Here is a 24641-nt window from a genome sequence, read left to right as displayed (position 1 = left end):
AATAGATGATTAATAGCTTAATTTCCATCTATCAGAAAGTCACTTCTCAAGTGTTCTCAAACAATAGGTATCTTGATATGATAATTTTATGATTCGCGATTTGAAAGAAACACGAATAATAATTCGACAGAACTTCAAAGTATCGTAAAAACAACATGATAATTAAAATTTTTAGTTGAAGAACAAGTGCTTTCCATCAAGCATTAAAACTTTTTAAAGTTTGCAATTTACATGAGCACACATTTCTTAGATTACATATATAATAAAAAATAGATTTTAATAAAGTTTTTTGGCCCACACATTAATTGATATATATAATTTACTTTCTTTTTCTATTCTCTCTCTTATATTTATTCTTCTTTAATTTTTTTCTAATTTCAATTTTTCTGCTTTTGAATTTAAACAATAATTTAAAAAATCTAGTATTCATCTTTAAAAAAGTCATCTCTAAAAGTTGCAGACATTTGAATTCCATTTTTAAATAATTATGTCACGTTCCTTTTGCACAATTCTTTCTTTATTACTATATCGTGCGAAATCTTTCATAAATTTGGCGGTTGGCACGAGCCGGTACTTTTGGCGGGCCAGGAAATTAAGATGTATCGTCGAAATCTGATGTGGCCAATTTGCATCCGCCGCAACGCCTACGCGCCTTTCCGCCTCCGCGACGGGGCCCGCCCGTCTGGGACCAAGCACACCCATTCGAAGAGCCCATTTGATTGTTCAACAAGTCCTTAAAAATCCGGACATCGTCTAACGAGTCTTGTAAATAGCGGTACATACATGTGTGCGTACGATACAAGGGAAATCACATCTTGAGGAAGTGTTAGTCTTACATTATTTCCGCGTATCTTTGCATAAATTATTTTATTTCTATTTTATTTTGATTTTAATTATATTTTAAATACATTTGTATTTTAATTTAATTATACATTTAATTATTTTAATTATATTTTAATTATATTTTAAATATATTTATTTTATTTTAATTATATATTTAATTATTTTAATTATTTTATTTTGACCTATATTAAAGGAATTAATTAAAATTATTTTTTAAAATAAATCATTGTGTCCGTTATATTCCCCGAGAATTTTATTTTATTTCGTAGATATAAACACGAATGCTTGTCTTCGTCATTTCGAATTTTATTGCGTTATAAAGAAAGTCACGTCTCGTCTCGTGTCAGTCGAAAATCTCGATACCTCTTTCGATGCTACGAGCATGCGGCCGATTTTTAGTGCCGCGTCAAATACAAGGACACGTGCGCCGTGATATACGCGTGGATATCGCGATTAATAGGACGATCAGCGCGATGCGTCGTGACTGATTTAAGAGCGGGCAAATTTAAGGGGATGCGTCCCACGCAACGGGAGAGCCCGAGATTTTATTCTCGTTCCTCGTCTTCGTGACCAATCGTCGCGTGACCGACAGTGTCGTCGTTCGCGAACGCGCGTACGACAAAAAAAAAAGAGAGGAAATTTCATCGTATATAATGGCCGCGAATGTGTACATCGTTCCGATCGTAAAATCGTGCCACGAAACGCCCGCCCGCGCGATACACGTTGATGATCTATGAAGCGGATATTAAGACCGCGTGTAAGGCGAAGGAGCTTACAAATTGCTCACAAGTAACAGTCAGAGGCGCTCACTTTTAGTCTGCAAATTATACTATTCCGAAGATAATCAAATTATGTAATATTTATACTTTTAATAAAATAGAAGAAACTGTTAATTTTAATATAAATTATTTATTAATAATTTATATTAAATTATTAATAATATAAATTATTAATAAATAATTTATATTAAAATTAACAGTTTCCTTTATTTTATTAAAAGTATAAATATTACATAATTTGATTATTAAAAATTAAAAAATTAATTTAGAAAATTATTAAAAAATTATTTAAAAAATTATTAAAAAATTTTCGAGCGAATCGATACATGATATAAATTATTAATAAATAATCGATTCGCTCGAAGATGTCTTAAAACTCCGATATCTTGTCAGAATTTTGGTTTCTCTGGGTTTGTCAATAGACTGATCTAGCGAGGATAGAGTGAGACGTGACGAGATGATCGTCTCGTACGGACGCTAACACGAGGGAAGGAACGTGTCACCGCAATTACCGAGAGACGAACAACGATTAACCTTCATGAATACAATCTGGCGCAATTCGACGACAGAAATGGTGGCAAGGCGACGATCGGGTGGGTCGATTTTATGGCGCGACGCATGCCCGGCGTGCGTGCGTGTACGTGTCCTTACGTAGGCGCGGATACGCGCCGGCGAGTCCCCCATACGTTATATTAACACATTAGCTCCGCTCGCGTGCCAAAACCCCGTAAGCCGTAAGTAACAATAAGTGAGGGTCGAGAGAGTCCCCCTTTCGACATTCGCGAGATGAGGATCGGCGACAAGAGCGGCAGGATACGAATGGCGACGTCTCCTTTTCTCTCGCGCTCTCTTTTTTAATTTAATTTAATTTAATGTTATTTTATTTTCCGCTCCCTGTCCATCTCGGTCTGTCAAGGAATAATAATGATGGACGTATAACCTTCGCGATTTCCAGAAGTTTATTTCTCTCGTCCGGATGTATTCTTGTCACTAGTCACATGTGAAGAATCGCATCGATGACTCAGTTTGCTTCGATACAGAGAAAGAATAAGTGTCAAATCAAAACTTATATACTTAAACTAGCGCGTTCATTGTTTCATATATATGCAACAATTTATAATCTTCTTAGAAGAATTTAATAATTTTAAATTTCAACAATATTATAGTCTTATTTTAATATTATAATTGTCACTTCAAGAATATATAATTATTTAATTCTACTTTAAGAAAATTATAACCTTTGATTTAAAAATGTTATTTTCTATCCAACATTGTTTCTTTTCCATTCAAGAAAATTAAATCTTAAATCATAAGAATATATCTTTTTTGATTGAACTATATAAAATGACTTCATTCAACTAAGCAATTATTCAAGCAATTATATTTTTCTTTAATTAATGCAGTATAATCTGATTTCAAGATTTCCATGTTAAAACTAAATATATTTTCAAGAATGACAAGAATGTCCTTTTTTCTGTGGATGTAATATCAAGATGTGTAACCTGTGTAAAAATAGTATCGCGACGAGATGGAATGCACGTGTATGTAAGAATATAGAATCATTTCTTGTCATGGTTTAATTAATCGTTGATGCCGCAGCATTTCTCGAATTACAGCGAAAACTGCAACGTTCAATAATGTCAAGGTTTATTCTGAAAAGTAACGATTTGAAATCAGAAAGGAATTGTAATGAAAAGTCACATGTGTCATTTATTTCTCGTCGTGTTGCAATAAGACGTTAGTAAGATAGCATGTGCGTGCTTGGAATTGTAAAAATAAAATACAATAAGATCATGGCATATATTAGAGAATCAGATACTTACAATCTATATATGTAAATCTATCTCGTCCTTCACAATAATTTATAACTCCTATTGTGTTTTGAATTGTGAGAAACACAACTCTTCTTGAAACATCTAAGAGATATTTCTGTAGTATCGCGAGACGATGAAACATAATCGAAAGGTATAATTACAGTGCATTTATCTCATCCGTTGCGACTTTATTTTTCTCAACAATGCTGACGATAGCGCTGTTCTTGCTGCAATCAGGACACAAATAAGCAGTATCGTGTAACGATGCAAAAAAGCTCGGATATGTGAACGGATCTCCAAGATAGTAGTTGGTAGAGGATCAACTTCATCTGGGTAAAAGAGTACAGAAATCATCAGACGAGGAGACTCGAAACGCTTGTAATATTTGCACGGCACACCCGGCACAAACACCTGCTGCGAACCTGCTCGCGAACCATCTTCTTGCTACTTTCTCGCTGTCGGTACTCAAATTTTCGAGAGCGCGTCTTCTTTCTCTCAAATTACCGTCGCGATATTATAGCGAGAAATATCTCTAAATCTACGTACGAAATCTACAGAGCAATCTACATTGATTAAAATCATTTTGAAAAAATAAAGATGCATCATTAAAGATGAATCCATTTATCTCGTAAAATCAAATATTTTATATAAATTTGCAATTGCGTTTAAAAAATAGATTTACAGCTGTATAAAAAATACTGCAACAAAGAAAATATAATTCTAAGAAAATAAGTATTATATATACTCCTGGACAAAATTAATATAATTTCTTTTTCTTTAAAATTTTCATTAAAATTTAAATATCAAAATTTAATCAGCTTTTAAAGAAAAGGTGAAGAAAAAAATTATGCGTGAATTTTGTCCAGGAGTATATTTATACATCATTAGTATCATTAATTGTAAAAGCTTTTTCTACAAATATATCTCTATGTTATTCATATTATTCCCATATACATACAAATTTTAATATATCGATTTACGCGAAATATCCAAAAATCATATCGCACAACTATGATTCGGGGGGGCAAGTAATTAAAAGTATCGAAAATGTAGCGGCTATTGTCGAACGCGTTCAAGGGACGGGAAGACATACCGAAAACACGGGTTGAGAACCGCTTGGGCCACACGCACACTCTTCGGTGGCTCCAATTAAGCGGGCAACATTAATTTCAACCACCCGGCCCGACCCCGCGGTTATCTCCTTCTCTCCCGCTCCCGTCGTTTCGTCAGTCCTCTCCTTGTCCCTTCGTCCCTGTCTCTGTGTTCCTCCTCCTCGTAACCCTTTCTCTTACGTCTCTCCTCGTCCCTCCCGTCCTTCGCGCATCCTCGCATCGCCCGCTTCCACTCGCTCTTCCGCGGACGCACACGCGCTCGTCTCCATCGTGCCCCGGCTGCGAATTGCGTCGTGCGCACGCAGGTAAATTACCGTTCGAGCGCACGCCTACACACGCGTGGTCGTCTTTCATGCACGTATAAGGCGAGCGCGGAATCATTGCGGTTCGCGGATCGTCAAGCTTGCGCGCGAACAATAAATAATTTATCTCCTCGCATTTTACGCGATTCCTTACGCTTGTCTGAAAGATCGTCGACTCTCTGCTCTTTAGTCTCGATGTCACTGCAGGTATTTTGGATCCGATTAAATGAATTATTGAGTTATCCCTTCGATGTGTTAATAAACGCTCAATTTCTCAAATGATTATGCAGGGTGTCCCAGACTTAACGAATTAGCCAATAATGGTAGATTCCTGAAATCATTTGGAAACGAAAAGCTTAATACCAAAATGTTGAGGAAGATGTTTCGGCGCTACAAAGGATTCCAGATTACCAATCGGCGCGTTACATTCTTCTGCGCTCAGGGACATGGCGCAAGGAGTCCGCGTACAGTGCGATAATATCGATATCGATAGAGGGATCAATATAAAATAAAAAATAGAATTCTGCAATGAGCGCGATTATCTCTTCGATGCGACAGTAATCAGTAGTTTGAACATTTTTATGAAGTCTCCCTCAACATTTTGGTATTAGAATTTTCGTCTCCAAATGCTCTCAGGAATCTACCATCAACGGCTGACTCGTTAGGTCCGGGACACCCTGTATATAACTTTCAGAACACGATCTCATTATTCACTTCGAAAATGCTAAGACCACGATATCGTTAAGTTTACATATAAACAAGCGCGTTACTTGACATTTTTAATACGCGGTACCTCGATAAAATTATCGACCAAGAAGATGTATTCAACTTTTAGAGCCTCGAAACTCCTTATCGAGTCTATAAACCTCGTTCGAGACTCTCGCCCATCCCGGTATCTATCCGCATCATGTCGACGTCCGGTCGAAAAGGACCGCTTTAAGGAGGCCCCCGTCGGCATAACGCAACATTTACAAATACGCGCATAAATATGTAAATACGCGAGGCGCATCTCATATATGCAGCATCATCAAGTTTCATATATATGCTAATTACTACAAATCATCCTTCTTCCATAATTATCCTCCACCACGCTTACGCATCCGCGCCTCTCTCCTAGCCCCCTCCCCCTCGTTTTCGTATACGCGTTGTTTAAAGAGCGCGATCCACCGGCCTCGCCGGAAATAATGGAAACGCATTTCGCTCGCGCCAATCTTTCAACGCGCTCTCTCTCTCTCTCTCTTTCTCTACTTACACGCTCGTTTAACCGCACGCTAATGCGTGGCCGTCATTTATTATTCGAATGCGTCTCCTATATTTAACCGGGCGCGGAACGAAAGGCTCCGCGTGTTTGTTTGTTTCCGCACGTCTCGCCTCGCTCTAGATTCCGGTTTTTCGATCTTTTCCCTCGTTTTTTTTCCCTTTTTTTTTGGTTTTCTTTCTCTTCTTTTCTTCTCCTCTCATCCGGTTTCCTCGCTCGCTCGTCTCTTCTCTTAACGTCACCTCTCATCGTGCTCGTCTTCCGTCACGGGCCTGTCGCGTGTCTTTACCTAGTCATATCTCATATCAATTCACCGCTTACAATGTCGAGAGCGCACTCGCGGCCTCGTTTCGCTCGCTCGAGCTGCTTCAGCAAATGCGATAGTTTACATCAAGCAGCGCCGACTTCTTAGGCACGTGGCTCGCCAAGAGCAGAGTCGAACGCAGAGAGAAGACAGTGATAAAGAGCCGGTCTATTCTTGCGATTTCCGTCATGGCATGAGCGTTACTAATTTTACATAAGGAAGCCGTTTACAGTAAGACGATTCCTTTGTATAATAAATAATAGGTGTATAAGTGTTGCGATAAAATCAAATTATTAAATGTCAAATTGGAGAGGCAGTTTCATATCTGCTTAATCAGTTCACTTGTACATCCGAAATCAACGTTTTGTGCCAAAATTGGTGAGAGCAATAATAGCATAAATTCGTATTTTACATGAAAGTTTACCTATAAGAGGTTTTTTGCGTCGCTGATGACGAATAAAGGTCGAAATTTCAAAATTTAAAATGCCGAATATGGCGAACTAATTTTATTTCATTATGGAGAATATCAAATTTAATATGTTCGAGTTTTTCGAGTCTCTTATGATGAATCTATAGACAAAATTGCAAAATTTAAACTGGCAGATCCAATAGCGGTTTCTAGTGGATAACTTTGATATTCTATTATGGAAATATATCACACTCGTCTTTTGGTCAGATAATGGATTAGTTCAAGACATTCAAACTTGAACATATCGAATTTGAATCTTCTCTAATGGAATAATAAATATAATAATAGAATAACAAAATTAATTCACCATACTAATTCCGTCATTTTGAATTTTAAAATTGTAATCCCAAATTTGTCATCAGCGACCCGAAAAATGGGTGTATCAAGTTTCATGCAAATCCGTTGAAAATTGACAAAGGTATTCATAGTGGACATATATGAGCCATTACCAGTTGTGGCACTTTTTTTTTGGCTATATATGGGCCATTATCAGTGAACTGGTTAATTATGATTAAATTTTGATGGAATAGGAAAACGTTCTTTATTCCTTCTTAAAAAGACGTATCGCGGAATGTCATCGGTTCAATAACATGCGTTTTGAACCAAACGGTAAACACATAACCGACTCGGCTCGCGTCAATCACCATATAAGAGAAGCAGAGTGGTGGTAGTTTACTTTGGTGCGTACACCAAGTTCCTCGCCACATGCTTGGAGAAGCCGAAGGAACGTAATAGAGCGGAAGGGTGAGCCAGCGAGAGAGAAGCCGAAGAGAGGCACGAGGGAACGTCACGTTACGTTCCACGCCGGAGTGACGTTTCTAATGCGAAACTAAGAAATTAGAACAGTCGCGCTGTCTAATGAGATACTAATTGCACCGCATTCTCGTTGTATTGACTCGACCGGGGATCAGATAAACATGACTCCGACCGAGGGAAAGTGTACGAGAAACGTGTCCATGGATTTAATCAAATTGCTAAATTTACGCGTCAGGAAACGATCTCGATGAGGAGAGAAACGATTAAAATCTAATATCCTATTGGAAGTATCTGTTGAGAAAACATTTACAGCCGATCTGAGAATGCGAGTCTCGATATGATGTATTTAATCACGCGCATTTGTATTCCAAAGAGAAAGGAAATAATCATTATAGCTTGTCTTTAATTAAAGAAATGCCGATAAGAACATTCGCGTTATGCACATAGCGATATGCTACAATTTAAAACACAATGGAATGATTACTATTTGATAATTTCTGTTGATATTCATGCTTACATATATATACATACAATAATCATGAGAAATAAGAAAGAAAAAAAATATATTATATATATATATATATATATATATATATATATATATATATTAGAATATATAGCGTGATAAAAAGTATAAGAAGCCGTCTTTGAATTCAATCAATTTCCATAAATTAGTCGGCAAAGTTGATATTATCTACTTTAAAATAAATCTCGAGGGTTAAATGTCAAATATGCATCTAACAGAAAATCGCCAGGGGGAATATAATTTATGATAGCACAAGCAATCACACGTAGCATTCCTTACCCTTATATCTCAACGCGTTCAACGAGGCACGATAATGTCATGCATTTGAAAATACGGTTGGAAACGGACTGCACGTGCGGAGAAATAATACGGAAGAGAATGTACGAAAAAAACGCACACGGAAATACGCAGCCTTTATCAGAAGTAAGCCGCGAGCGAGACGAGAGTTGCATCTCGACCTTAATATCCCTCGTCTTTATTTAATACAGAAATTTAACGAAATAATAAATTGCACGTAATGAAACGAAGGATCTAACAAAGCTCTTGGTGTTTTTGATAAAGCGATAAACATTTTATTTAGATCCAAATTTTTTAAAATTTTATTTTACGTATATCTGTAATTTTTTTTAGAAACTTTAGAGAGTTCTAAAGATAATATTAATTGTTAGATGGGAATTTTTTATATGTATAGATGTCAAAATCTCAAGTGTCAAAAATATCTCCCAAGACCCGTGACACTTTTAATTCGATTAATCGTCATCGTTGGTGTCTGAAATATCTTTTGGCGGGAAAACGATGTTGTTATCGTAATTATACTATCCTAATAAAAATGTTATTAATTTTCTTGCAAGCTAATAACCGATAAATCGATAATCATAAGATAGACTTCAAAGACGCAAATCATGCGTATCGAGATAAATCTATTCACTTGTCATGTTTCTTAAACATGTTTTTCTTTTCGCAATGTTTGCTCTATATTTCTCTATGATTTTGCACACAAAAAAAATAAGTATCAAATCAAAACTTATATACTTAAACTAACGCGTTCATTGTTTCGTATATATACGCAATAATTTATAATTTTCCTAGAATTTAATAATTTTAAATTTCAACGATATTAGTCCTATTTTAATATTGTAATTGTCTCAAGAATATATAATTATTTAATTCTATCTTAAGAAAATTATAATCTTTGATTTAAAAATGTTATTTTCTATCCAACATTGTTTCTTTTCCATTCAAGAAAATTAAATCTTAAATCATAAGAATATATTTTTCTTGATTCAACTATATAAAATGGCTTCATTTAAGTAAGCAATTATTCAAGCAATTATATTTTTCTTTAATTAACAATATAACTTCATTTCAAGATTTTCATGTTAAAACGAAATAAATTTTCAAAACAAAAATGTCCTTTTTTCTGTGCATATTACAAGTTCTAAAAATTTAAAAATTATGTATGAGACAAAGAAATGACACAGCTTGTATTAAAAATTTCCATCTTGATATTCAATATTATATTGTCGTAGTCAATATTGCATATTTCACACGTAATATTTCACATTTTACATTATTCATTTTCAATCGAAGACAGAATAAACACTATGATTTTAAATTCTAAACAAAATATACAAATTAAAACATTTCTTGCGAAATCTCTTTCTAAAAGATATTCTTAACTTTGTAAAAATGATTACAATATTATTCTGTGATCAAGATCTTACGTTCAGTAAATATACTTCGTTGTATATCGAATTTCTACAACTCACCTTTACAATAATCACCAGCGCGTTAAAAGGGTTACAGCTACCGGAGTTTCGCGCACGTGCTTTTCTTCTCGTGTTTTCATCCCGAAAGACAAGGTAAATGCTAAACGATATAATCGCAACGTGACAATCGATGATCTGCGCGATAACTCGATCCGCGTAACGTAATAATTATTAACGGTGCATATCAAGCTTTTCCACGATACGAGAAACAATGTTGCGAATAATCCCGCGCCTGATGAATTATTTCGTCGGTAACATTAACCCGCGAAACCTCGCACGCTTATCTCCGCGATAACCTGGCTCTTGATGCCTATCGCTTCGTTAGAGGGGGAATAGGAGACTGCAAGTAATCCCTATATAACATAATAATAATAATAATAATCACGAGAGGACCCGATAAAGATCTCCTGGTACCGGTCAAACGCCTACAACACACAATAAGACACGATGCCGTGTAGCAATATAGCGATCGTGACTGTACGTCGGAGCGCAATGATCCTTACGAAGTGACTTTCCTCCCGAGATAACATCGAGGTTACATGAAATCTAAATGGCAAAAGACGTGAGGGATTATAGTTCCTGTCTCGCCATGTAAGCACTTGGATCTAGTACGAATCGATGCTTTCTAAAAGTTTACACCATCCAAGATACAAATTTTTCTCGCCACAGGACAACTTAATAAATGATACGGTCATAAAAATACATATATAATAAATATATACGTATTACATAATATACATAATAAAATACAAACGTGATAATGAACATTTTGATATGATTCTAAATATCAACTAATTGTAGATTTATAAGAAATGACAAATAATCACAGTCGATAATTAAAGACTGAACTAAAATTTACGTTGCTTAAAATATATTCTTAATCGGGTTTTGCAAAGAGAATAGATAACAAAATCAGAGAGAGAAAGATCGGAAGCTGGATGTATAAATGACGAGGCGGATAAGAAAGAGGCGGTCTCGTTGGCAGAACCGGTACTTTTGCATCGAAGGCGTAGCAATGAAGCCATTAATCGTCTTTTTGAACTACGTATTGCTTGCAAATGTCTTTTGCTCGTAACTTTTGATGCTTATTATGCAAAAGAATTCATCTTAAAAAAAAAGATTTTTCTGTGTTCAATTTTCTTGCAAATTTTGCAAATCTTTTTTATACATTTCACAGCATCTTATTACATTTAAAATTTTAATTTTTCTCTCTCTCTCTCTCTCTCTCTCTCTTCAAAATAAAAAAATTTCTTAAAATATATATCTCTTAAAAATCAAATCTTCAAGTAATTTAATAGTTTGTGATGTTAAATTTCACATAAAATGGATATTATTATTTTATTAGAATGATTTTTAATGATAATAATTTTCTCAGAAAATATTTTTTACACGCAAAAATTGGCAATATGTTTTATATTATTTCAAATTAAATAAATTTAATTATTTTAATAATTTAATATTATTTAAAAAATATCATATTCAGAAATTGTTGTAATATAAAGTTACATGTGCCGTGCATCTAAAATCGAATGGTAAGCGATTTTAGATGTATGTAAAAATGCGAAGAAAATGAACGAAAAGAAGGCGATAAGAAAAAAGAGATAGGCAAGGCCGCGCCTTAATGGAAACGAGTTAATGGCCCGTGGAAACGTAAATGCTCGGCTAACGATCGACGAGTGATCATTATTTATAGTTATGGATATAGCCACAGACCAAATGATTACACTTTTCATGCGATTAGATATAGATTATAGATGTAGATATTAACTCGAAACACATTAACAAAAATCTCGTGGGAGATCCAATTGCGAGCAGATGCAAACCTTACATAATACAAACGGCATTTTAATATTTCAAGCAAACGAAAAGTCCTAAAATTTACATGTATAAATATCGACTTAATAAAATAAAATTGAAGCTTTAATATAATTATTATAATTTAATATAATAATTATATGTATATTTTTGTTATTTTTAAGAGAGATTATTTTTAAGAGAATTAAAAATTTCTTATATAGAGTTTTCATTCAATATCGACATTTAATATTTGCATTAACAATGTCTGACATCTTGTATGAGAAAAAGAAGATTCCACAGAAAAAAAAGTGTTAAAACTTACTTAAACTAACGCGTTCATTGTTTTGTATATACGCAACAATTTATAATCTTCTTAGAAGAATTTAATAATTTTAAATTTTAACAATATTATAGTCTTATTTTAATATTGTAATTGTCGCCTCAAGAATATATAATTATTTTATTCTGTTTTAAGAAAATTATAATCTTTGATTTAAAAATGTTATTTTCTATCTAACATTGTTTCTTTTTTCCATTCAACAAAATTAAATCTTAAATTATAAGATTATATTTTTCTCGATTGAACTATATAAAATGGCTTCATTTAAGTAAGCAATTATTCAAGCAATTATATTTTTCTGTAATTAACGCAATATAATCTCATTTCAAGATTTCTATGTTAAAACTAAATATATGTATTTTCAAAACAAGAATGTCCTTTTTTTCTGTGTCTGGAATGAATAAATGTAAAATGTATTTAATGAAGTTGTACGTACAGTAGGACAGGAGTTTTAATTGGTGTGTTTTTTCTTTTTTGTTCTCAGGACGAAGTAAGTAACGACCCACGGCGGTTACGAGCCGTGCTCGGGCTAAGACGAGACTAATGACGAAATGGCATCGGGGAACGTGAGCTTTTCTGAAAGAAGCCATTATTACGCTTATTGTGTAAGCTTGCCCGATCGCTGACATTTCTGCGTTTAATCGATATCTCAATGACGCGTATGGATATCCAGTGCTTTATCGATTCATCAAAACGTAAGACGACATTAACTTCCATTTTTTTTTTGCGATTTCAACATATGACGTTATTACATAATTAAATTAATGTAGATTAACGATACGTTTACTTAGTCTTAATTAAAAGTATCGTGGTTATTTCAAGAGATATATTATTATTTTTACGAGCAGTCATAAAAGTATTTGTATTAGTTAACCTTCTAGGGACCTACTTTTCTACTTTGTTCCATTTTCTGTACTTATGCTATAACTTGACTCAAAATGAAATCTTTTAAGTGGAGAAGTATTAATATCCTCTTCAACGCACTGCCATAAACTTCCTTTCTCGTCATACTTCATCCCGACGTATTCTAGCCATTTATGCTCTTAAAATACCATCGTTGCAGCGAGAACAGCTGCAAATCGCAAAAACCTCGCAACATAAATAATTCGAAAATGTGGGTTACAAGGTATCGCTATTCTGCTCGCGATATCGTATATTTGCTCGCGGCGAACGTAGGAAATACATAAAGCGTCTATGCGGAATTCGCGTCCTGGATAACGAGAGCCTGGATACGAGTCAACGATGGGGCCTTAAAACTGTCAATCGGGAGCTGCGTGCACTCGACAGAACCTCGCGACTCGAGAAAGAAAGAGAGAGAGAAATCGAGGGAGCTCTCGTAATTCTTGTAAGTCGAGGAATGACTTGGGAGAATCGACTAAGACCTGCTGGCCGCCTGCTCGGCTTCGTGTCGACACGCTTAGCCTCGTTTGTCCCAAGTAATGGTCGCAGTCATAACTCAAGCGACTCCACTCACGGCTCCGAGCTCGTTTCTATATCTCGACGTATAACTTGCACAAGGACAGAGCGATCAGATTCACGGAAAAGACGGGTCGATCGACTCTCGGAGCTCTTCTCAAACGATCTCGCAGCTATTTGCACGGTTAGTCGATCGTTCCGACGAGAAAACGCGATTCTGATCGGCCAATCTTTGAGCTTCGATATTTTCGTTACTTATAATTATTTATACTTTATCGGTATTTTTTTCTGTTTAATTTTATTGCCATCTAAATTAAATACCATATCCGATTAAATAATTTAGGAAGTATTTCTAGATAATAGGAAAACATGGTAAAGAGAAAGAAATAAAATGATTAAAATTCAAAATTTTATATAAAATTAACATCAGGGTCTCGTTTTAACTATTACATTACGCTTTTATTTGATGTAGCTGGAGTCATTATCGAGTTTGCGCGACTAATCGATGAAAATTGGCCAAAGTGCGTCTTCGTCAATTACACCGAGTCAATGGCCTTAATGACTTAATGACGCGTCGTCTTCCTTTATATCATTCTGTTAACCCGCTGCCTTTTAACGAGGATAATAATTATCGGTGATAAATTTCAGGACGCTGATTTAACGTTCAATGCATTCATTACTGGGCAGGCCAATAATGAATGTAATGAAGAAAATAATATAAATACAAGAGAAAGACTTTTCCTCGTTAATTATTAAATGACTTTATACCTAACGTTATCTCTTTCACAAAACGGTCGTCAACTAATGTCTTAACTTCAATATATGTGTAATAATAATAATTAAAATTATTGGAATATATTACATTTACAAAAAATATATAATAGAAAAGTACATCATATGTAATAGAATCATATGAATAAAATAATGTAATAGAAATAATATAATAGAAAAGTATATCATAATGTTTTCGAAATTATAAATGATTAATAATTAGATGAAAAAATACATTTCAATTTGATCAATCTTTACGCATCTGATAATATTTACGCATCGATCGAAAAAAATGAGGGGAAAAAAGCACAAAGTACATGATGGAGATTTTAGCGACATCGCAAAAAAAAAAGGGCAATGAAGAAAGTCGCTTCTCATGCGATGAACGCGCTTTATTAAAATGTAATAATCATTTATTGCTTGTCTTTCGCGCGACGAAAGCTTATCATTAAGCGATCAGTTAGCTAGATTGCCGCCGTAATTATCGGATGACACCGGATGACAAGCCGGGGACAACCGCCTTCGAGTCATGAATACTTAAATGCGAATCAAATGAACACGCGGCCGCGCTTTCCATCCGGACAACTTTGTACATCAAGCGCGCAGCTTGTCACTTGCATCACTTCGCGCAATTTTAATACATCCGCAGCTACAATCATCGTGCGTGGTTGGCCTCATTGACGTTTCCCTTCCGGCGATCTGTCGATGGTGACCGCGCAATTAAAAAAGACGTGACGAGCAAGTCGAGTGGCGCTTCGACAGTTTCGTTATAAAGCCTATGCGATTCGTAATCATACGACTCACTTTGCCTACCACTTACCCTTACTTAATTACGGATAGTCGCGTCTGATCTATCCAGAAACGATTAATCGGCCCAGAGAGATTTCCATTCTAGAATCTAGAGAATTGCATCGACAATTATCAATTTTTCGATTTATACGGAAAGCTCTTAAGGGGATCTCTCAATCTATCTTTTATCGACAAAACACTGTAATTTTTGGGCATGTGCCATTTTTTATTGCCTGCATAGAATTAAACATCCTTTTCTACGGTTGAAGTGTAGATGCAAAAGGACACGGGGAAGCCGATTATATACTGAGAAAGAAAAGAAAGTATAAAATTATATATTTATTTATCGACTTCTTAAATCAACCTGGCATCTAAAGCTATCACCTCATAAAAACATTAGCCTTGTATAAATGTTTTGTAACTTTTATGCATAAAACAATAGCATACCCAATAGTGGACTGCACAATAAAAACTTATGGAACTGTGAAAATTGAGTTTAGTAGTCTAATTAATAAATGGCATGTGCCCAAAAATTTCGGTCCATATGTACCTGAAATATCGGTACAATAGAGTAGAAAAAGCAGTGTAACTTGTTTATAAATAACCTGATAGAGAGAGATATGGGATGAGGATTAGATGAGGGCGCTGTAATTATGTAAAAGTTCATTTCAATGAGGGATCCCCTTAAACCTTATAATTATCACGGCCTGAACGACGTTTGACATCCGCGCTAAAAGATGAAATATGTGAGATTTAAGCGAGATAGCCACGCGTTGAGAGATTATTATTAATTCATGACTGCGTAAATTTTCTAAAATTCTTGGCGTATTGTCTCGCACTTTCTAATTTAATCAATTGCTATTACAATCTGGCTTTCTACGTTTAGGTTCTTTTTTCGCGATCTGATAATTTATGTTCTCATATTTCTCGAGAGAGACTGGGTTAAATATATCTGAAATGTTCTGTTATTAATCTCGCAACACCTTTCTGTTGCGTTACATTCTAATTGCACGAAATACATATAGTTCGAATTTTCTACAATTCCCGTTCCATCGGGATCAATTTCGTTTTAATGTCTATACGAAATAATTCGCTCTCCGAACACGATCGTCGGCCATTTGCTCCTCGCGGAATTCCATCGTAATTTACAGATCATTTTTAACAAATTCTAGACATTTTACTCTCCCTTCTCGTTCTCTCCGCGCTGTCTTCTCGGTTCTGCCGATACGGATGTAATTAAAAGCAACGTGACGAGCAAGTCGAGTAGCGGACTGAAAGGGCGGTCGTAGAACACAGCGCTGTCAATTCGTTACGCGAAAGTTGCCCGAAGGAGAAACTGGAAGCCAGAAGCTGACGTATCTATCTCAAGAATAGACCGAGAAAAATAGTGCTAATTTTTGGAGCCAATTTCGCCAAATTTTAAGTAAACTTTTTTAGTAATTTATATTGACGTTAACCCTGAGAATTCGTTACACCTTTTCATTCTCAAAGTATAAAAGTCGAATCTTGTTACGCGTTTTATCATAAAAGGATTCGCATGTAAACGAGCAATCAACGTATTGTTGGAATTTTTATTTTAATCACTTAATGCGTGTCCCGTGTTATACGATCCAGCTGATTAGCAATGTAAATGTCACCTGGCGAGTTGCACGATTGTACTCGGCAGAAAAAAATGTAATTAAACTGACAGGCCGAACTACGAGCTGACGTCTATCTCAGAGGAGTAGGACAAGGAAAATTAGTGTTTCTAGCGAAGCCGCGCGTCGCCGGTATTCGAGATGCTTTTGGGGTTGCGCTTAACAGGAGCGAGAGAGCGTCTTAGCATTATTGGTTTTACCCTCGAGAGTCTTTGGAGAGGGATTACCGTAAGTGAGAAGGGTGTGAAGGAGAAGAGAGTTCGTGGAGAGTGCGAGAGATGCTCTTCACCGTTTCCTACGCTTGACTACGAGACCGCTTCGCTTAAGTAATTAGACTGCCGACTGTTCGTTACCTCAGTCATTCCTGAGGAGGAGAAAACTGCCAAGGATGGTACGCGTTAATGCAACTGGCTACTACACTCTTATGAGCAAGCTTGGCGATTTGCTGCATAGTTTCCAAGAATTATTTTTTTTTGTTTTATATTTATTTTATATTATTTTTATTTTATATTTATTTTTTATTTTATATATATTATATTTTATATATTTTTATTATATATATATTTATATTTATTTATTATAATTATATTTTATTTTATTTATTTTTATTTTATATTTATTTTTTATTCTATATACATTTTATATATTTATATTTATTATAATTATATTTTATTATATATATTTTATTTATATTTTATATATATTTTGCTTCCTTATGTGCACCGAAATTTTACTCTTGTTCCGAGAGAAAGTCACGAAATTCGACGACAGTTTTTTTTTTTTTAATCTTTCCGATTAGATATGCGATTAAGCTCGCATGAAATATCGCGTCTATTTAATAAACACGGTGTAACACGACGTATGTTGATAGAGTATTTTTTTATTTCTATTTAAATACCGGCACGTGTCTGAGGAAACGAGGCAAAAAAAATAGCGACATGGTGAGCAGTCGCAACCTTGCAAGATATTTTATAGACGCCATCGAGTAGCCATTCGACGAAGATGAATTTCTTACGGCGATTTTTTATGACCACACACGTGTGTATAGAAATCGATCGCGGCCGTAAGAGCCGGTCTGTAAGAGCCAATCAGAGACGGGAAACTAACGACTCAAGTCTCGACGCGCGGATGCTTGATCGTGCGGAACAAACTGCTTTTCCGATAATATTACTTAAAGCTTGCGTACTATGATCTTCGCTTTGAATGATTACGCGTTGTAAAACGCGTTTTCACTTCGAAACTCATACGTGCCGGACGACCCTCGTTGGTCGACAGTAATTTATACTACCGCGCAACACACAACATTCGATAATTATCATTTGCAATGCAACTTATACTCCGCAAGCCTATAATTTCTCATCTCTCTCGGCCGATCGTTAAAGCCTTACTTCGTAGATAAATTGTTTGACGGTAAATAGATCGTAATCGAATAATTCTCCCCCCTGTGATATTTTATGCTCATTGCGACGGTTTTCACAAAAATTAATATTTAGAACTAATAACTTCTGACATGTTCACAAAAGAGCATATAATATCTTTGAGAAAATTAAAGGAGCCATTTATAAAATAATACGAATATATATTATAATATTAATATATAATATGAATAAAGATAAATATATAGTCAATTTTGAATTCGAATAAGCGAAAATTTTGCTTTTTTTAAATAAAATTTTTAAATAAATAATTTCTACATATTTTCAAGAAACAATTTAATGATTTAAATGAGATAAATAATGGTATATTTTTTAAAAATATATAACACGTTTACTGATATCTACTGTTTGTAATAATTTGTATCTTTGTATGTAAAACATATTAATTTCGCGCATTTTTTTAATCTCCTATTTCGTTATCTTCTAAAGACAGATATAAATGTATAATGTTGATCGATAGCTTGAAGCCATTCGTATACAATCTGAAATACCAAAAAAAGATGTCAATTTATACACAGAAAAAAAATATAGTCAAATCAAAACTTATATACTTAAACTAACGCGTTCATTGTTTTGTATATACGCAATAATATTATGTCTTATTTTAATATTGTAATTGTCATTTCAAGAATATATAATTATTTAAGTCTACTTTAAGAAAATTATCTTTGATTTAAAAATGTTATTTTCTATCTAATATTGTTTCTTTTCCATTCAAGAAAATTAAATCTAAAAAATATATTTTTCTTGATTGAACTGAATATAAAATGGCTTCATTTAAGTAAACAATTATTCAAGCAATTATATTTTTCTTTAATTAACGCAATATAATCTCATTTCAAGATTTCCATGTTAAAACTAAATATATTTTCAAAACAAGAATGTCCTTTTTTCTGTGTATGTTCTTTCCTTCGACGTATGATTTCTCGCGCGAAAGTCGATGATTCGCGGCGGTCTCGAAATTTTCACGGAATATTCAGTAGATCGGTCCGCCTGATAACGCCGGTGTTGATCGTTATGATTTGATTTATACGCAATTACACAGCCGCCGGTGCTGCGCGAATAAACCTCGGTACGTTCGTGCCGTGCGGGGCGGTGCGCAGTGTTTACCTCGTGAATTATTATCGTGCGGGAATCACACAAGAGAGAAGCAGTCACTGCGGGGAAAAGGGTGAATCACGTTTAGAATCGCATATTTGCGTGGCCCTTGTTTGTGTGCGGGGGCGAGACGTGTGTTTTCTTCACAGAATACGTGACAATCTGAAACAAATTTAACTTCAGAGACTCCATTTTTCAGCAAATAACTTGGTCGAATTTGAAATACTTTTCTTAGATTTTAATTGTAATTATAATTATCTCTGAAAAATCATATTTACTGCAATTATAAGATTTTTTGTCATTTTTCCTCTTATCTTGATATTCGAAAAGAGTAAGCATTATATTTTTGTCGCCTACGTAATCAATCAGTCCCTCAAGAAAACATGCCAATAAACAAGCAAACATGCAAATAACGACACCGCGGTGACTGAAATGCGCGTGTTTATACACGCGTAAGGCTGATGACAGAGAACGAGACGTAAGCGCTTACGTCTCGTTCTCTGCCATCAGCCTAAGACACGCAACGTGGCGGCAATAACAATGCGCGTGATTTAAAACCGTCGCTGCCAGGTACGTCATAATGATTCCGCGCGAACGCACATCCGCAGCGCGGATAACGCAAGAACCGAAAGACCGAAGGATTTACTTCGTCTCGGCGGGAGGATCCTTCCAGTCGGACGTTTATTCCGTCGACGAACTTTCCGACCCCGGCTCCTCCCAAGCAACCGGCTTGTTATAGAAGACACTCACGCATAACCGGACCTAGACCCGAGGTGCGCAAACACGCCGAGGGAAAAACACTCGAGACAGCCTAGACAATAAAACTTGTCATAAAACTTGCTGACCGGCGGTTCGTTAATTTCTCAGATTTATCGGCGTGTAAACTTGCTGAATCAATGTCTGAACGAGACCTTATACAGCGATATTATGTGAAGTTATTGCTTAACATCTGAGCCTTCCCTAGTAGCACACTTTATTGCAGCAATATTGGCTAACAATATATATTCAATATTTCCCATGGGAAATTGTAAAGTAGACGCGATTTCATTTTGAGCCAATATATTGAATTGTAATATTGGACGAATATATTATTTTCATTTTTTAACCAAGATTGGCTAATTATACATATCCAAATATTTTTACGTTTGATTTTATTTTTTTATATAGATCAGTTTTTAATATATGATGGAATTCGCCATAAAAAAAAATTAACCATCTGTGATTAATTTATGGAGCTCCTTGCAAAAGCTAGAGGAGGTGCGGTTATAATAAGCCGCACTCTTTGACTGATAAGTCGTGATTCGTGGGATCTGTGTCTCGGTCTTATATACTGCTTTAGATGCTTTAGATCCTATTCTCGGGTTAGATGTTTTCCACCTAGTGGCGACGCGAAGCTCATATAATGTCTGAACGTGCAATATTTGCACACATTTACATTTACTTTATAACCAATATTGGTATTATAATGGATGCAACCATATATTGGCAACACATTTATATTTAGTAGCCAATATTGGTCATCATAGGCAATATTGGCAGAACACTTGCATTTTAACAATCAATATTAGTTTTACATTGGGAAATATTGACCGAGACATTTCCAATATGACCAATATTGAACCGAGGTATATCAATATTTTGCCAATGTTTGTGCTACTAGGGAATGCTTACATATTGCACATATTGTCATCTGTAAGAGATTATGTGAATACAAAATTTTCCTGAAACTTATTTCATGAATCTGAGTTTATCAGATAACATTTGCGGAGAGATAGAAGCCAGCTTCATGAAATAAGTTTTAGGAAAATTTTGTATTCACATAAAAATATATATCTATGTATCCATCTTTCCCACAAAAAACATTGACTAGTTTAAGTGCGACGTAATTTCTTGCGAAAAACTCAATTTTACCTACATAAATGTCCTTGGATGAAAATATTGACAGATATGAGTTAACGCTAGGATCATCCCGTGTTGCAGGTCCGCGCACGAGAAGAGTGAAGAGGACAGACGGACGTGGCGGCGGTACTCCCGAAGAGAAACGTCCTAGGACGGCGTTTAGCGGAGAGCAGTTGGCGAGGCTGAAGAGGGAATTCGCGGAGAACCGATACCTGACGGAAAGACGGAGGCAGCAGCTCTCGAGGGATCTGGGCTTGAACGAGGCGCAGATCAAGATCTGGTTCCAGAACAAGAGAGCGAAAATCAAAAAGGCCAGCGGCCAGAAAAATCCTCTCGCGCTCCAGCTGATGGCACAGGGACTTTATAATCACTCGACGGTACCACTCACTAAAGAGGAGGAGGAACAAGCTGCGGAGCTCCAAGCGAAATGACGTATGCAGACTTAAACAGAAACGACAAAATGTTAGTATGTAACTTTGAGCCCTAAATTTCGTATCTGACCCCAAAGATGCTATAAGCGAAAATCAAATTATCCTCTTTACTTCCTTTTAATCCTTCGCGCGAGAATTTTTGAGAAAAAATGGAGAGAAGGAAAAATAGGATCTCTGGCAAAGTTAAAATACACTTAGATAGTTGGAATAAAAAATGTTTTCAAATACGAATTAAAAATTATTTGACAATATTAAAATCTCGACCTGATCTTTTCTTTAATGAATAATTTTTGCAAAAGAGAATGCGAATACATAAAAAGTATTTTTGTTAATTTTTTCAATTATGCAAGTTTTTGAAAGCAAGTCATAAGTAACCAAAGCGGTGTAAATTTTCGTGTTATTTAAGAAAAAAAAGAAAATAAATATGTCCTATATTATACTTTGAAGAGTCATATTGGCCAAAAAGATGGTAAGAAGGAAAGCTTTCTGAGCGGGCCCAAAGCCTATGGTCTGCCATTTTTCTTCCTTAAAATGAAAGACTGGAGTATTTATTTCGTTAGATGTACTAGAGTGGCAACTCGTTAGACAGCAAACGAATCAACTCGAGGAATTCTTGTTCTGTAATTAGAGCTTCCGATAAAGCAGCATTTGGCGTATGTCGCTCGCCTTCGTTCGACAATTAATCGAAAAAAAGTGAGAAAAAGTTAGTTACCGAGATGGCTACGTAAATAAGTTACGGTCGTTCGCCGTTTCTTGCCATCGCTTTGAAAGGGGCGAGAAGAAATAATATAAAAACTACGGCACACGTTCCTAGATCGCAGCATCCACTTGGTTGGATCAGATTTTGATTTTCAGAAAAATGATACACGATATACCGCAAATCCAACCAGATTTTCCGGGATATTTTGTATTGTCATAAAAGTTTATTTCCAACAAGAATATTCATTCTTACTGCGTAATCTTCGCGTACAAAATTTGATCCAGTTTAAAGTAAAAATAAAATGTGTTCGATTAGCGTACTGCGATGGCATGCAGCGGTTAATTTTTCACGAAGGAGATTAACAAGTGCCATTTTTTGTAATTTTTCCGGCAATATTATTTACACGAAACGTACGGAATCGCCTCGCGACGAGAAAGATTAGGAATCGAGCGAGTAAAAAAGAAAGAGCGGGGAAATAGATTTTACATTAATTTATTGTAAAAATGTAAGATATTATATCTCGCGAAGAAAAACTGTGGAGTGATTGCAATGTGCAATAGAATATTATATATATAGAAAGAGAAGCACACACACACACACACACACAAATAGAGATGAGCTATGTATAGGTGTGTTGTATATGTAATCGACGGAGCGATGTACATAATTTATCACTTAGCGGCGGCGTGTCCCGATATAGACTGTTTAAAAATATAACTTAGTTATTTATTTACATATATGTGTGAATCGTAGCGATCATACGAACGATCACGCGACAACTGATACTTGTAAGATTATTTAAATTCGAATTAAATATTCCCAATTATCAAGCCATCGAATATGATTTATTTTATCAGCACTTATCTCTCCCCGTCACGTGAACGTTTGCTCAGGTAAAGTATAATCTACGACGGCTGCGAAATCGAAAGTCTGATTGATAAATGATTATGTGACATGTCATTTGCGAGACATGTCGCAATCGATGATTACAACATGCAAATGAGTGTCACCGAAACGAAAAACAACATTTCATATTACATCTAAATAATACTAGATTTATCAAACGTTTTTGCAAATCTTTTTCATATCTATCTAAAAATTAACATGATTATAAAATTAAAACAATTGCAAACAAATTTTTTAATAATAAAGCTATGTTTAAAATTATCCTTTCCATCAAGATTATATATTTAAAAAAATATCTTCAGTTTTTTAAAACAGTTAATAAGTCAAATATAAATTTAATTGCCTATATTAATGTAAAAGTCAAATATAAACTGACTTTTACATTAATATAGGCATTGGTCATACCATGTTGTAAGACATCATTACTGTTAATATATTATAAATAGAATTATATTTTCAAGTAGAATAATTTATAGAAATAATTTTTTAAATTATGTTTATTTAATATTAACTTTTTGTGTCACTATTAAAACTGTTTTAAAATCGTCAGATACAGATTTTTTTATATATTTTCAACCACACTAACGTGATATAAAACGAGAGCAAGAAAGATAGTCGGGGATCATCTCTATAGGGATGAAAGCGACGGGGCGGGTCGATTCGCATTCAGCATTTGGCGCATGCTTTCCACCCCCGGCTCGTTTCAGACACCGTGCGGACTCCATGGAAGGCCCCTCCTGCCGACGAGATATCGATTGATTTACAGTCAAAAGGTGGCCATCGTTGATATCACGCCAGCCACGCCTACGTTATACCGTAAACGCGTTGCGTGTGTTGCGTTACGCTGATCGTGAGTGGTATCAGATTAACGCGTGTATCATACTTCATTTAACCCGGCTCTGTCGCTGTCCACTTGCGAAACTCTGTTTTGTCTCCGATATTTTTCGTATATCTCTTTATTATATCACTTTTATTGAAAAATATTGAATTTTCCTGAAAAAAATTATATATAACGAATCTATTATCTGGAACGTTTTATCAAAATTAATGTTGGTTAAAAATAATATAATTATTATGAGACATTTATAGAGTAAATGATTATGATATAACAATTATAATATTTGCTCTATAAATATTTCATATTCTCATAAAATTATTAGTAGAATAAAAATGAAATTATATTTGAGATAAAATTAAACTAGCTAAAATTTAGCGTAGAAGATTATCATTGAATGTCAAATATTGTTGTCACCGAAAATTCTCGAAGGCTGAAAATCGAAGATATTCGAGAGACACATCGAGAAATTCGAACGCAGCTGTCAAAAGGGACAACCGGTAAGTAATAGGTAACATTAACGTACAAGCTACGCAGAGTGGAAGGACTGACATGACGAATAATCGACGATAGTCACTTTCGACTAGACTTCCGTTACCCTTGTCCACGAGAAGAAATGGCTCTCTTTAAGACTCGCTACGACGATTAGATGTA

The 24641-nt window shown here is 35.1% G+C and overlaps 1 protein-coding gene across 4 annotated transcripts in view; it reads left to right on the top strand.

Moving 5' to 3' along the window:
- Positions 1-23098, top strand: part of LOC105247868 (homeobox protein engrailed) — a 75756-nt gene extending 52658 nt beyond the window's left edge. For 2 of the 4 annotated variants that reach the window (XM_011252304.3, XM_011252307.3), the window contains 2 exons: positions 12554-12559; positions 21179-23098. In XM_011252304.3, the coding sequence (XP_011250606.1) occupies positions 12554-12559; positions 21179-21546 (374 nt within the window). In that variant the 3' untranslated portion in view covers positions 21547-23098. Of the gene's footprint in view, positions 1-12553; positions 12675-21178 lie in introns of all 4 variants that reach the window. The other 2 variants (XR_003123693.1, XM_011252306.3) reach the window with 2 other exon arrangements.
- The last annotated feature ends 1543 nt before the right edge of the window (positions 23099-24641 follow it).

Source organism: Camponotus floridanus, unplaced genomic scaffold, assembly GCF_003227725.1.
Source record: "Camponotus floridanus strain SB8 unplaced genomic scaffold, Cflo_v7.5 scaffold91, whole genome shotgun sequence".
Taxonomy (NCBI): domain Eukaryota; kingdom Metazoa; phylum Arthropoda; class Insecta; order Hymenoptera; family Formicidae; genus Camponotus; species Camponotus floridanus.
This window is presented reverse-complemented; position numbering and strand designations above follow the sequence as displayed.